This window comes from Leptodactylus fuscus, chromosome 1, assembly GCF_031893055.1.
Source record: "Leptodactylus fuscus isolate aLepFus1 chromosome 1, aLepFus1.hap2, whole genome shotgun sequence".
Taxonomy (NCBI): Eukaryota; Metazoa; Chordata; class Amphibia; order Anura; family Leptodactylidae; genus Leptodactylus; species Leptodactylus fuscus.
The window spans coordinates 192,873,483-192,890,057 of record NC_134265.1 but is presented as its reverse complement, the minus strand read 5'-3'; the positions used below and the strand labels follow the sequence as shown (position 1 = coordinate 192,890,057).

Genomic DNA, 16,575 nt, shown 5'->3' with positions numbered 1-16,575 from the left:
CGTCCGTAATTTTACGTCCGTTATTTTATGGACGTAAAATTACGAAAGTAAAAATACAGGCGTATTTTACTATAGAACTCAATGGAAACGTCTTTTTACAGCCGTAAAAATAAGCACAAAATAAGCACAAAAAACGCCTCGCGTTACTCCATGTGAACTTGAAAGTCTTTGGTTACAGGAAACTTGGAGACCTTTTATAGTGAAGCGATACACACCCAGCTCTCTTAGCTGCTACCACATATGTGACAATAGTTCTGGGTTTCAGTCTCTGTTAAGGCCAGTGTCCAGCAACACCTCCCTGCCAGGGTGCCCTGCTCCTCCTATTTACAAATGCAGAATCCTGAGAGAGAAGGATGTTTTCCTGGCTATGGAGGAAACCTGTTCCTGGGGTTAAGCTCTGGATCATTAGCTTTCCCTCACTCCTTTGCCATCTATTTGTTCAGTGGGTAATAAAACTAAATGGCAGGAGCCAGAAAAGGTAATCTACCCTTGTATACAAATAAAACCATTGAAGTGGATTAATCAGCAAACATAAACAAAATAGGTCTAGCTATAAGTACTATTATGGCCATTTGCATTAAGTACCAGGCACCTATGATGTAATAATACGTCCATGGTGGTTAAGGGGATAATAATCCTTAACAGATTGTAGCTGGAGAATAGGGAGAAACTGATTGCTGTGAGTTCAGGGATGTGGCTCATGTCACAAGGTTTGAGCTTGTTACAAAGTCTTAAACTTGGTTTGGTAGCTGAAATTCCTTACCAAGCATTCTTTGTACTCAATAAAAGAATCCAACTTTACTTATATCAATGAAAAAGATCTTATAACCCCCAACACAAATTTAACAGAGGTCCCATGGGTTTTGTTCCACATGACACTCTATATATATTCCAATTGTGAGCATTCATAGCAAGCCATGTAAAGATAAAGATCAGTGGCTATACAGCCATACTGAAGTGACGCTCTTGTTGGCAAGCTCTTTATTATAACGTGGTGTGACATACCTAGGATATTTCCTAATATCACGTTATTATCAGATGGCCACAATAATGAGATAATGATAAGAGGGAAATCATATTCCCTTCCAGCTGTCCTGCAGACGCCATCAGCACACTATATACAGAACACTGTGACAGATCCAATGAGACTTCATTCACAAAATACAGGCTGCCATAAACGGTTAAATCAGTGAATTCCAACTTTATTAGGGTGCGTTCACACGATGTAACGTGGAGCGTGATCTGGCACGTATATACGTGTCGGCAGATTACACGCTCAAAATGCTCCCATTCATTTCAATGGGAGTTAGGAGTGTATACGCCGCATAATTTTGCGCCCGTGATTTTGCTGGTGCAAAATAACGCGGCGTATACGCTTGTAATGCCCATTGAAATGAATGAGATCTTTTTGAGCACGCAATCTGCTGACACGTGTATATGTGCCAGATTGAGCTCCACGTTACATCGTGTGAACGCACCCTTAGGGTCCATTCACACGGAGGAAAATAGTGAGGAATTTGGTGTGGAATTTTTCACACTGAAAAAATGCCTCCCATTGATTTCAATGGGTTCTGCTAGCTTTTTTTTCCACTAGCGGAAAAAAAAAGCTAGCAGAACCCATTGAAGTCAATGGGAGGCTTTTTTTTCAGCGCTGAAATTCCACACCAAATTCCTCACCATTTTCCTCCATGTGAATGGACCCTCAAGCTAAGGCCCCACAGGACAATGCATCATAGTTCTTCCCGCAGCGCTTTGAACAGAAAGTTCAGAGTTTTCCTTTGCGGAGCTTTTGTTTATCATTATACCTACAGGAAAGCCGCCGACATTTCCGTAGATATAATTGACATGCTGCGATTTCCAAAACTGTGACGGTTTTGGAATCGCAGTGTATCCGCGCTGCTTTTTTTTTACTGCAAAGAGGGCATGGGTTTCGCATGAATTCAGCGCACTATTGGCTTTCACGTTCTGTACCCCCGGTGAAGAGCTATCGGTGCTGTACCGTAGCTCTTCACTGTCAGAAGGGCGTTTCTGACACTCAGTCAGGAATGCCCTTCCTCACAGTAGTGCCTATTGCACTGTACTGTGAGAGTAGTGAGGAACGCCTCCCTCTCCTCCTGATAGTTCTCGTCCATCGACGAGTACTGGGGGGCATTCCTCACTGCTCAGCGTCATCGCTGGGTGGTAAGCAACGACCTCTCTCACAGTACAGTGTAATAGACGCCACTGTGAGGAAGGATCATTCCTGACTGACTCTCAGAAACGCCCTTCTGACAGTGAAGAGCTATGGTATCGGCACTGATAGCTGTTCACTGGGGGCACAGAATGGGAAAGCCAATAATGCACTGAATTCAGCGCACTGTCGGCTTTCTAGCGGTGTATTAAACTGCATGTGCCCCAGATGGTGAAAGGTCATCTTTAAAGTGAATGTTTTATAAAAAAATAAAATGCAAATAAATGTATATTAGTTGCTAAAAGTGGAAACCAAACAAAAAGTTCAACATGTGCAGAGTTCATTCATATCACTAAGGCCTACACCTGCATGCACGTGTCTTCATAAAATCACCAGAACTGGAAGGAACAAAAATCTGCTTTGAAGCTGGAAATGTTAAAGAAGACCTTTCACCACCTCCAACAAGTCCAGTTATTCATATTATTTAATAGCTGCTGCTCCACTGATCCCGGCACAGTTGTAGTTTTTTCTCTAGCCTTCACTGTTCCTAAGCAATCAATGCTGTTACTTTTGATGCCTGATAAGCTTAGTCTCTGTACTGTCAGAAGGGCAGTGTTAGGCAAGGGGTGTGGTTCTGAACTCTGACACTAGCTGCCTTTGATTGAAATTCTGAAACACAACTTAATTTGTCATATGTACAACTACCTTCATGCAACCTAGCAGCAGAGATTAGAAGCAAAAAATGCCAAATAATTCAAATTTGTCATTAAAGTGCATGCTCAAGCAACCCCATTCTGCAAACAAAATACTTTCCAAAAACATTCATTTACAGGTACAGATGATAAATGCCAAAATTGCAGAAATAGTGCAAACAATTTTGTGCATGTAAATTAAATTTTAATTTTCTTTTCTGCTTGAAAACATGCTTTGCCATATTAGGCTAAGGCCCCACACGCAGAATGTTGCAGAAATGCAGCTTTTTTGTTTCAGAATTTGTTGAAGTTTTTTGAGCCAAAGCCAAGAGTGGCTACAAAAGGAATGGGAAATATATAGGAAGTTCTTATACTTCTACCTTTTGCTAAGTCCACTTCAGGCTTTGGCTCAAAAAAACGCAGCAAAATCTGCAACAAAGTAAAAGCTGTGTTTCCGCAATGTGGGGTCTTAAATGGGTTAAGCCTCAGGAAACATTTATCCTCCGAGATCCCACTGATCCTGAGAATGAGAAGTGTTTTGACCCCGTTGTGAAGACAGCTAAGCTGAATTGTTTCCATTACATCAATGAGAGCGCTGGAGATAGCTGAATGCTGATCAGTAGGGTTGACACCATGCCACATCACATTCATCAGTCAAGGTTGGTTCACATCTGCGTTTGGTAATCTGTTTGGAGAGTCCGCATAGGGACCCCCCGAACGGACTACCAGACGCATTTGCAAGCTCTGTGCGGTAAAAGCACACGGACCCAATAGACTATAATGGGGTCCGTGTGCTTGACGTGAGATCAATTTATGACATATCCTAGAGATACATCATGAATAAACCTTGAAAACCCTATGAGTAAATTCAGACAGGGTTTTTTGGAGGCCACCTGTGGTTCCGGTCTAAAAAACAGGCAGCCACGACTGAATCCAGTTGCGCACTCCGCTCCAGATTAGGTCCAATGAAAGGGCCTTGTCAGGAGGAGGGAGCGTCTTCAGGCTGAATCGCGAGGCGAAATGGACTGAAGAATGAGCACCTCGCTTCTTTTTCCGGGAGCAGGAACAAGCGGGCTCCCGGAAAAAAATCCTGAGCGGCTCCCATTGATTTCAATGGGAGCCGTCTTTTTGGTCAGGATTTGAGGTGAATATGGCCTCAAAATCCTGACCAAAAACACTGTGTGAACTTACCCTTAAGCTAAGATGTACACAAATGTATTTGATGTACTCAATCGTACAGCTGGCTTTTAAATGACCACTAACTTTTCAGACAACTTAGCCCCATTTCCTAGAACATATGATTCTGAACCAAAATGTAATGCCCTTTAATCAAGAACATGGCTGCTTTCTGTCAGAAAAACCTGTCTGAGGCCAGGGCCCCACGGGCCGGAAACACTACAAAAAAAATCGCGGCGTTTTACAGTACTTGCAAAGAGAATCCCATGCCCACTTTGTGGTAAAAACTGCAGCACAGATACGCTGCGATTTCCAAAATCGGCGCGGTTTTGGAAATTGCAGCATGTCAATTATATCTACGGAAACACCGACGGCTTTCCTATAGATATAATGGTAACAGAAAGTCTGTGGAGGAAAACTCTGTGAAATTTTCTGGTCAAAGCGCTGCAGGAAGAACCGCAATGCATTCCTGTTGCAGTATTTCCCGCAGCACTTTATAGCTGCGGGTCGTCCCATGGAGCCTTAGCCTAAAATTTCTACCACCACGAATCTGCCTTCTAGCTAATCTGCTGTTCACTCCATATTATTAGGGAAGGTCTGTCCTTGGTGATTATTAAAATGTAATATATGTTCAGTTTGAGTGCATGAGGGAAGGAATGGGCTTTCTTCACACAGTGAATGGATTGGGGAGGATTCCACCTAGTGTTCTCAGCTTCCACACTCAGGGCCGGCGTCAGCGCACGGCATAGTCGGGCAAGTGCCGGGGCCCACAGAGCCTCTGGGGGACCCCCGGCACTTGCCTGTCAAGATTTCAGCTCATCGGCGTCCGTCCGCCGATGAGCTGGAATACATACGCGATTAAAGCAGGAGCTGTGAGTTCAGCTCCTACTTTAAAGCTCCGGCCCGGCTTGCGTGTGTAGGCGCGATGACGTCATCACGCCTACACACGCAAGCCGGGCAGCAGCTAAGCAGGAGCTGAACTCACAGCTCCTGCTTTAATCGCGTATGTGACTGGAGAGAGGAGCGTCGGGGGATCGATGGAAGGTGAGTGATGGAAGGTGAGTGTGTTTGTTTTGTATTAAATATAAAGGTGGAACATAATGAAGGGGGCCCATGAAACTGGGGGGCAAATGAAGGGGAGGGGGGGAACGGCATGACACTGGAGAACATGAAGGTGGTGGGGAGAGAACGGCATGAAACTGGGGACAAAGATGGAGGGGGCCCAATGAAACTGGGGGGCAAATGAAGGGGAGGGGGGAACGGCATGACACTGGGGCAGATGAAGGGGAGGAGAACAGCATGACACTGGGGCAGAGACGGGGGACATGAAACTGTGGGCAGATGAAGGGGGAGAACGTGATGAAACTGGGGACAGAGATGGAGGGGGGGACATGAAACTGGGGGCAAAGGAAGGGTGTATATGAAACTGGGGGAGAGATGGAGGGGGGGCATATAATTTACGGGTGACTGTAGGAGGATTGTACTGTGTGGGAGCACATGATAAATGAATGAGAATGGGTGGAATCAACAAAAGTGGGTGCCGCACATTTTGCTCCTCTTTCTACTCTTTAAAAATTGGGAGGTATGGCACTGGTGACGCCACACTCCTGCATGACGTCACGCGCTTCATCTGCGATGCACAGTGTCTCGACTCCCCCGCCTCCTTTACAAGGGGGCCCACTGAGGCTCTGTCGCCCAAGGGCCCATAAAAACCTGGAGCCGGCCCTGTCCACACTGCACACAAGTTTCTCACTTGTCAAAGCGAGTATCTTTATATCTGAACTAGCCTCTGCCCGCGACTTCGGTTGTTGGAGTGGATAATCCGCCTATATTCAGTAAATTGCTGCCGTCGATGGTTCGCCTGCTCCAGCGTTTTGGCAGCTCTTAAGCTGTCCTGCTACTGAACTTGTTCCTCGTACCATGCTTGTGATTGTTCCAGCATCTCAGCAGCTCGTTGGGACGACATATAATGAGCGTGTTGTTGGTGTTGATGACCCGCCTGCTCTGGCGTTTCAACAGCTGTCAAGCTGGCCTGTCGCTGAACGTGTACCTCGCACTGTGCCCATGATTGTTCCGGCATCTCACCAGCTCGCTGGGAAGCCATATAATGAGCATGTTGTTGATCCGCATGCTCCGGCATTTCAGCAACTCTCAAGCTGCCCTGCTGCTGAACTCGTTCCTCGCGCTTTGCCCGTGATTGTTGCAGCATCTCAGCAGCTCGCTGGGACGCCATATAATGAGGACAACAATGGAACTGTATACAACAATAGCCCACCACAACAGGGGTCCTTTGAGTAAAGCCAAAAAAGAATATCAATGTGAGAGACTGTACCATATGAATGTATAGCCACCCCATGAAATTAGTAAATGTTGATGACAAATTCAAAGGTTGTGGTGTATGCACAAGGGAGACAAGTATAAATGTATTACTACCCCAACACAATAATAAATGTCAGAACCAGAATAAACCGTTGTTATATATGTGCAGAGGATACCGATAGGTCACAGTACACAACTACCAAAGAAAACACAGCAAAGATGTGATTTCCTCCATGTAATACACAAAGGAATTGGTGGAAAAATCATTATCCTACAGGTGACATATTATTGTAGTGAGTTATACCCACAGGATCCTAATAGGGCCACCAGAAAAACTGGACTACTACCGTAATTAAGTCATGCAGATGACAATGGTAGGTAGAACAGAATAGAAAACTCACAGAAAAATATCAGATCTTACCCATATTGTGGCTATGGTCAAGTGACAGGACCACAGAGTGTAGGCTAAAGGAACCCAACGCGCGTTTAGGCAACGCCTTCTTCAGGGGGTGACATTAAGACCACATAGGAAGGGTTTTTATACAGATATATTGTGAAAGCGCCAACCAATACAAAGGAAGATGGACGGAAAATGGTTACTCCATGCCGAAACATGCGTCGGGTGAACGTGCCCTGAAGCTAGGTTCACACTAGCGTTCGGGTCTCCATTCTCAGCTTTCCGTCTTCTGCCGGCAGAAGACGGAAAGCTGTCAGACCGGGTCTGGCCGTGAGCGGCAGTGAGCGTTTTATGCTCTCCGCCGCAAAACCGTTTTTTTTAAAACCGTACATAGAGTACTGCATGTCCGACTCTGTGTCCGATTTTAAAAAACCAGTTTCGCGGCGGAGAGCATAAAACGCTCACCGCCGCTCACGGCCAGACATCTTTCAAACCCATTCAAATGAATGGATATGAAAGAGTCCTGCAGGTTTCCGTATGCTGCCTCTGTTTTGTGCAGGAAACGGAAATGTGAACGAGCCCTTACAGGTAAGAACAGACGTCTTTTTCTTGTACAGGGGGTAGAGGGCTTTACACAGAAATGTAAAATAGTCTGCAGTGGCAATGGGGCATTTAGAAACTGAAAAAACTGATCGGACACCACATGTCAAGGCTTATACAACCAAAGAATATACTGTCCAGCAAGATCTTGCAGAGATTTAAATGTCTGATGATTTTTTATGTGTTAAAATATGCTCTGTTTTTTTCCACACCAATGAAAACGGCTAAGGGTAAGTTCACACAGGGTTTTTTGGTCAGGATTTTGAGGCTGTATTCGCCTCAAAATCCTGAGCAAAAAGACGGCTCCCATTGAAATCAATGGGAGCTGCTCAGGAGTTTTTTTTCGGAGAGCCGGCTTGTTCCTGCTCCCGGAAAAAGAAGCGAGATGCTCATTCTTCAGTCCATTTCACCTCACAATTCGACCTGAAGACACACCCTTCTCCAGACTAAGCCCATTCATTGAGCCTAATCCGGAGCAGAATGTGCGGCTGGATGCCGGTGCAGTACACCGGCTTTCAGTCGCGGCTACCTGGTTTTTGGACCAGAACCTGAGGCTGCCTCGGCCTCAGGTTCTGTTCCAAAAAACCCCATCTGAACTTACCCTAACAATCATCAAAAATGCAAAACATCTGTGGCTTCAAAAAACGCATGTGTAACAGCGTTCTAATACTTTACATTGATTATATCCCTATAAGAACTTCATGAGGCTACGGCCCCACCGTTGCTGAAACGCAGCTTTTTTGGTTGCAGATTTTACTTCGTTTTTTTGAGCCAAAGCCAAGATTGACTATAAGAGGAATGGAAAATATATAGGAAGTTTGTATATTTGTCCCTTCTGCTCAATCCACTCCTGGCTTTGGCTCAAAAAACTGCAACAAAAAAAAGCTGTGTTTCCGCAAAGTGGGGCCCTAGTCTGACTGTTCTAGTCTTTCACTTCCTACCCACTAAATAAGAAACCGTACTATGTAAAGTCAAATTGTATGCCAATGCTTATGTTGCATAATTATGGGGTTTCTTCTCACATAGAATTGGCAAGTAGTTGTAGGAGACATTTTAAAAGCAGTGATACTGCACAGGAAAAAAATCTCACAGATACAAAGGAGTAATCCTTCATATCCAAAGTGCTTTGCAAAAAATTCCACATGGTGACACCTTTCTGCTGCCAGAAAAGAAAAAACACACCTTTCTAAACGATGAAACAAACACTTTCATAACCAATTGTTATCTCTTGAATGCCAAAGGGCAGTTTTAAAGGTATCAATATAAACTTTCTGAACCTCCATGCTTCTATGCCATATCTGCACAAGGGTTCTCTCTGAATACCACAAAAAGTACATTAAATACAATATGTTGACGGTAAAATGAACTCTGTGCTGCAAATTATATGTTCTGTAAATTGCTGGAACATAAATTATACACCAAAAGAAAGACGTCTTGTGGCATTTTAAGACCGCATGACGTTCAGAACTGCATGGAGGCTTGTTGTAGAGAGAGGACTGAAGCACTTAACTTTAAAAAACCAACTGCAAAAAACATGCCTACTTGCACAGTGACCAGATTCCAGAAAACTACCCTCGGTTTACATCTGTACTTTTCATTTCTGCTGTTCTTCTTTGTCAGAGAAACACAACAACAACAACAAAAAAACACAACAGCAAGGCAAGATCTGTTATGCAGGGTTCACACTAGCGCCGTTGTCCAACAGCTAGTGTTCGTAGCTAATGCCTGTGGAAGATTTTAGCATCGGCCACTAGCTGTGTCCGTTTACAATTTCCATTATTTTAAATGGGATATTATGTAGTGTCCTGGGCTCCATAGCAAACTTTTGACTTGGGCCCTCCCAATGCCACATGGCATGGTGTCCCCTTTCCTGGATCCCACACAGTATAACACCCAATTTACACACATTTTAAAATCCCACACACAGTATAATGTCCCACAGTGGTCACTACAGTGTTCAGTGAAAATATTGCAAAAATTTCCGGTTTGGCAGAGCCTAAAATTTTTTGAGGCGCACCACCCACAAATCACTGACTATAATGGGTTCGTGCGGGCAGTGCACGGCAAGCACACGGACCCCACTGTAGTCTATGGGGCCCGTGCGCTTGAACTACACAGCACTTGCTGTTGCGCTTGTGTTCCGTCCGTAGGGGTCCTCATGCGGAACCTTACGGACGGAACACATCAGCATGTGTGAACCGGGCATTACTCACCTCTCCTGGGTTATGGTCTTTAGGCCTCTTTAATGAAATCACAGACATAGGATACACCTGCAGCATTATGTGTGATGACACCGGCCTGACCCATGTGACGTCTCCAAAGTCATTGGAGTGATGACTGCAACAGCAGTAGTTCTGCCACTGCATACAAACTATATGGACAAAAGTTGGTAGTTTTCCTCTAACATCCGATGCAATTAGTTTTGGTGCCAGATATGATAATTCAACCCTCTACTTCTAATAGATTTAGAATTTGATGTTATTAAAGTTCCAGGTGTAAAGCCCAAATACAGTAGTGTCCATATAATAGACTTTTCCGTTGGAGGACCTGGCTTATTTTCTAACTTTGATGGTCACCAGAATGACAAGCCATCACTCCGGTGACAGACATGTTTTTGTGTGCCTATTTATTAAAGAGGAGCCTTTCATGTCCTTGGGCACATGCAGTTTTGTATACTGCTACGTGCCCTGGGGCAAGCGGTATCTGTGCCGTTACAGATCTCTGCTCACTGTCAGAAGGGTGTTCCTCACAGTCTAGCTGGGCTGTGAGAAACACCCCCCCCCCCCCCCCAAACACACACACACACACACACACACTGTACACTTCCATAGCCCTGTACTGTCGGGGGGCATTCCTCTAAAGTAAAATGCTGTAATTTTTCTAAAAAATGCATTTTTGTAGATCACAGCGCATCGCTGGCATGTTCCACATAGGTATAACAGAGACAGAAAATCTGCAGAGAAAAATGGACTTTGTGAAAAGGACTAAGGAAAAAAAAAAAACACAATGTGTTTCCACCACAGTGTTTTCTGCATCACTTTTTGGTTGTGGCTCGCTACATGGGGACTTAGCTTTAAGGAGGACCTTTCTTCATCACTGCCAACTCCAACTCTTTGCATCCTTCAATAGGGTGACATTTTTTTTCTCTAGCCACCCCTTGATTCCCGAGCAATAATTTCTGTTATTTTCGGCACCCAGAATGCTAGTTAGACTCTATAAGATCAGTTGGGAGGTCCGGGGCTGCCCAAATGATACTAGGGAGCCTAAGTACCATATCTGCTATAGATAAACTAATAGAAATGATTGTTCAGAAATGCTGGGGGCTCAAGAAAAAAAAAAATCTAACTACACCAGAATCAGTGATGCAGTGCCTATTGAAGGAAGCAAAGAGTTGAAGTAGATGTTGAAAGTTGATAGTAGGAATGTTGCACAATATCTATACTGAGAGGGACATCTCATCTGGGCCACAGACTTCTATTGCGATGGAGCGGTTTACTTTAGTATGTGGGTATCTTAAGCAGTGGCCCCCTTCTATCTTTATATGTTCACATCTCCATGGGAATTTCTGTTTTTCTGTTCTATGAACAGAAAAATGGAATTTCTGATGGGGATGGATTCATCATGTGCCAGATACAAACAGATCCCAACTGACCCCACTGACTATAATGATGTCTACCAGGTATGGTGTTTCATTTTGCAGGACTTTATATCCACTTATTTAGTACTTTCTGTTTTGTATTTTTATTTTACATTGTGTAGTACAACCTTTACTACTTTTCATGCACTATGACGGTGAATAGATATTGGGTCTTATTTAGACTTTCACCAAAAAGCAAAAGTGTCCCTCCACACCTCTTTTCTTAGGGCATTAGCAAGCCACATGTGGTCCACGGTCACCAGCTGTTTGACTCACTATAAATGCCCTCAGTTAATACCATATCCACTCATTACAATGCAATATCCACCCTCCTGACAATATTACAGATATATAATAACTCAAATTAACACTAAAAAAAATCACAAAATGTTTGAAGTTTCATTATATCTTATTACTTCATTAATATAAATCTACTAGTTTTGTAATGTTCTTTGCAACTGTAGCTCACAACGATTCCTCAAAGTTCAATGTGTCTTGCAAGGTATAAAAGGTTAGAGATCCTAATGAATCCATAAAAAAGTACATGCTTAAGGATTTCTGTGACCCCTCACAGTTGTAAGGAGACTTTGTCCCAAACCAGATGAGATCTTGTCACTTCTGACACCGGCTGAGAAGGATCACAGGGGGCACGCTGTATATAATGCATAATCTTTAGGTTCCTTGGTGTAAACTGAAGAAAAAAAAAAAAGTGTGCTTATGCCCTCTCTACAAGGAGATCATGTAGGTGCCCACGTTTATAGGTTTCTTGCCACGAACTGGGCTGGGTAAAGGGAACCACAGTTACCTCCATTATCTGTATTTATTGCATACTGAAGTACTTTCATGAACCCATGCAATAAGAAATAATATTATGGTATACGCATATAGCTCTCCAATGACTGTGCCTTTACAAGGACATATATCTACATAGAAAATATATATATATATATATATATATATATATATGTATATATATAATTATAGTGTATATATATATATATATATATATATATATATATATTATAGTATAGTATGAGGTGTGCAGTAAGCCAGCAGTTCAGAGGCTGAGGGACACACATATATATATATATATATATATATATAGTGTAGTATAGTATGAGGTGTGCAGTAAGCCAGCAGTTCAGAGGCTGAGGGACTGTACAACTTTCTACCTGTTACCTCACACACACAATATATTAGACAAAGCTAGAGCTAGATAGGCAGGCTGGGATAGTACAACCTAGTATGACGCTATAATATACACTGGGTATCTAGCAATAGGTAACAATATGCCATGTCCCCTCCTCAGGTAAATGAATGCCCGCTTATACCATATATCCCCGTCCCCACGTCCTGTCAGCCATGCCAGCTCTCCACACAGCCGGTAAACCGTTCACTGGTGGCTCTATGTCTGCCGCGTCCGTCCATAGACATTACATGCGGTCACTTACGCGCACTCCTTGTTCATGTCCGTTTCTCTCATGTCTCTCCAGTCACTTCTTCCCTCTTGCTCTCTCTCTCTCTCTCTCTCTCTCTCTGTGGTGCCGGATGCTCTCCAAATTTCCTGTCAATGTCCCACTTCCCAGACCCGTTAGCTCCTTTATAGCCACCCCCCCTGCCCTTTCTCTTTCCAGACACAAAGGGCTGAGCGAGCAGGGCTGAGCAGGCAGACACAGCTGCTGCCCGGGAAGCTGCCACCTTCTCTGCCTCCTCCTGGTGTGGCACAAGAACTTTAAGTCACTTTCCTGTCACATCCATGGACACTGACTAAAAATAGCAAATCCACGAGGTGCTTCTAAAATGTCCCCTGAACGGCTGCAACAGTCCGTAGTGATACGTAACCGTTATCCGGGCAAGCACAGTAGCCAGCAAGGGGTCACGGTGCCCTGGCAGTGCCCAACTATCCCTCTAGTGATGCCCTTCTCTCTTTGTTCTTCCTCATCCAGCTGCCCCATCTCATTAGATTTTTTGTCCACTCCTCACTTTATTTCCAGTCACTTTGGAGACTCAGTGTCGCCCTCTGCCGCCAGCTAAAATGTCATCTCGTTATTTTAATCCTTTCCTCTGACCTGTAGATAAGGGAGGGAAAGATGACTGGGATGTACTAGGAGTATTTTTCCTGTTTGTAACAAAAACCGGCATATTTTGGTTCAATGATGTCATCGCAGCGAGAGAAGGCCCTGTTCATGTGGTGTGGATTTTGTCTGGATTTCTATGCAGATTCCTCACATCACTAAATCCTGACACAGTTCATTAGGATTCTATCAGCAATATAGATGAATGGTGGCTCATGACATCAGATGGAGATTGAAAGTGCCATGAAAAGGACATCAGGGATCGCTGCAAATACGCCCAGGAGAAGTGAGGCAAGGTGAGCATAACTGTTTGTTATTGTTACTTCCCATGGGCAGCGCTATTTTAATGGATTGGGGGACCCTGTTCAAACTTTTTGAAAGTGGGCCCCTCAATGCCCCCCACAACCACCAATCATACATTTAAAAAAAAAAAAAAAAAGAATACTCACTGAACCACGTTACTGCGGACCTGCAGGCTCCGACTGTAAAGTATGCGGCTCGGTGCTCATTGTGCTTCCCTGCCGCAGACAGTATCAGCCGGAGGCAACGCTATAGTATATTATAATACACTGTCTACCAATAAGTACTTGGACACCCAGGCAAATGAAGATATCTGTGGTCATGATGTACGTCATGCCTTCCGCCATTAAATAGAAAACAGCATTGGCATTAGTCACATGCAAGATGCCACGAAGTGCAGAGTTGTCCGATTGTCGGGTACCACAGAAATGGTTGATCCTTAAGGGACATAGCAAGAGAACTGAATTGCCCAAAATCAACAGTGGCCTATGTGATTACAAAGTGGAAGGTGAACAGTGATTGTCGGAATGTGCCCCAAGTCAGCAGACCCCGAAACTGGGAGACAGAGACTGATGAGTGATGGCCAGAGAAGCTGCACCCAACCAATGTCTCACATACACGAGGGAGTTTCAACAGGCATCCGGGAGTATTGTGTCGATCGATCCCATCCATAAGGAAGCATCTGCTGGCTTCTACCATCTATTGAATATGAATAAATGTGGTTTTTCTATTCTACCACAGGTGTCCAAATACTTATTGGTAGACCGTGTATAGTATACTATATTCTATACTATAGCCGAAGGCTCCACTATAGTATTCAATTTTATCTGTGTTCTAAGGACATAGAGGTGAAAGGACCAAGGGTTGCTGGGGAAGAACCGCGCTCACTGGTACGTGCAAGAAGAAGGTGAACCAGGATCCAGATAAAAACGATTTATTAAATGTTATACAATACAGCATGACGCGTTTCGGACCTAACACTGGCCCTTTCTCGAGTGCAAAAACGAGAGCTGTTGTTTTCCTTTCACTTTGCTGTATAGAGCCCACTTCTTCCTCTTCCTCCTGCTGGGTAGTCTATGCAGGATACAGACGGCGTCTGTACCTGGGGATGGTCTTATCTCTATGCCCAGGACAAGTGGTGTAGCTCCATGCTCTCGGGGAGGGGGAGTTGAGTGCTCGGTGCTTGTATTTCTGAGCTCTTTATCTCTCCGCCCAGGACAAGTGATGTAGCTCCCTGCTCTTAGGGAAGGGAGGGGGAGCTGAGTGCTCTGTGCTTGTATTTCTGAGCTCTTTATCTCTGGCTCTTACAGTTATTAGTCGGCTAATTGAATTTTGCTGATAAGGGCTGATACAGGGAGTCCATTAAACACAGACCTAGAAAGTGAGTATATTGCAAGCTGACTCATGGTCCTGTAGCATGTAAGTTTGGGATTTTCATCACCTAAGAAATCCAGCTCTGCTACATCAGCTCCATATTGTGCATCTTCCAGTGATACTGTGCTAATTTATTTACAACCATCCCTCATTACTGACTGCAAACATGTACTGCTATGAAGAGAGATAACAGAGCTGGCTTTGTCTGTGAGATAGCAAGTGAAACCCGCCCACCAATTTACCAACAAAACCAGGAAGTGAACAGAGCATACAGCCTGCAAGGTGGTGAACAGGCGAGTTCGGGAATACCCCTTTAAGTTTCCTCCTTATATATAGTAGCCAACCCTTTTATATAATAATTACTCTTTTATAAACAAGCCCCCTTATACATTATTGTTTCCTCTTACACTGTTGGACTGAAGGACCTTAGGCTCACCAATGGAACTTGTTCTGGGGTCCCACCCAACAGCTTCCTGCTAATAGCCTACACCACGGCTCCTCCACTGAAATCGTACATACAGTCCTATGAAAAAGTTTGGGCACCCCTATTAATCTTAATCATTTTTAGTTCTAAATATTTTGGTATTTGCAACAGCCATTTCAGTTTGATATATCTAATAACTGATGGACACAGTAATATTTCAGGATTGAAATGAGGTTTATTGTACTAACAGAAAATGTGCAATATGCATTAAACCAAAATTTGACCGGTGCAAAAGTATGAGCACCTCAACAGAAAAGTGACATTAATATTTAGTAGATCCTCCTTTTGCAAAGATAACAGCCTCTAGTCGCTTCCTGTAGCTTTTAATCAGTTCCTGGATCCTGGATAAAGGTATTTTGGACAAACAATTCAAGTTCAGTTAAGTTAGATGGTCGCCGAGCATGGACAGCCTGCTTCAAATCATCCCACAGATGTTCAATGATATTCAGGTCTGGGGACTGGGATGGCCATTCCAGAACATTGTAATTGTTCCTCTGCATGAATGCCTGAGGATTTGGAGCGGTGTTTTGGATCATTGTCTTGCTGAAATATCCATCCCCGGCGTAACTTCAACTTCGTCACTGATTCTTGAACATTATTCTCAAGAATCTGCTGATACTGAGTGGAATCCATGCGACCCTCAACTTTAACAAGATTCCCGGTGCCGGCATTGGCCACACAGCCCCAAAGCATGATGGAACCTCCACCAATTTTTACAGTGGGTAGCATGTGTTTTTCTTGGAATGCTGTTTCTTTTTGGACGCCATGCATAACGCCTTTTTTTATAACCAAACAACTCAATTTTTGTTTCCAAAATGAAGCTGCCTTGTCCAAATGTGCTTTTTCATACCTCATGCAACTCTATTTGTGGCGTACGTGCAGAAACGGCTTCTTTCTCATCACTCTCCCATACAGCTTCTATTTGTGCAAAGTGCGCTGTATAGTTGACCGATGCACAGTGACACCATCTGCAGCAAGATGATGCTGCAGCTCTTTGGAGGTGGTCTGTGGATTGTCCTTGACTGTTCTCACCATTCTTCTTCTCTGCCTTTCTGATATTTTTCTTGGCCTGCCACTTCTGGGCTTAACAAGAACTATCCCTGTGGTCTTCCATTTCCTTACTATGTTCCTCACAGTGGAAACTGACAGGTTAAATCTCTGAGACAACTTTTTGTATCCTTCCCCTGAACAACTATGTTGAACAATCTTTGTTTTCAGATCATTTGAGAGCGGGCTGTCCATGTTCGGCGACCATCAAACTTAACTGAACTTGAATTGTTTTGTAGAAAGAAATGGTCCAAAATACCTTCATCCGGGATCCAGGAACTGATTAAAAGCTACAGGAAACGAC

The 16,575-nt window shown here is 43.9% G+C and overlaps 1 protein-coding gene across 2 annotated transcripts in view; it reads right to left on the bottom strand.

Moving 5' to 3' along the window:
- Positions 1-12,960, bottom strand: part of HOMER3 (homer scaffold protein 3) — a 125,247-nt gene extending 112,287 nt beyond the window's left edge. For both annotated transcript variants that reach the window (XM_075280786.1, XM_075280778.1), the window contains exon 1: positions 12,443-12,960. Coding sequence is in view for 1 of the 2 variants with exons in the window: in XM_075280778.1 (XP_075136879.1) it covers positions 12,443-12,474 (32 nt within the window). In the remaining variant the exon portion in view is untranslated. The remainder of the gene's footprint in view (positions 1-12,442) is intronic.
- Positions 12,961-16,575: the final 3,615 nt, after the last annotated feature.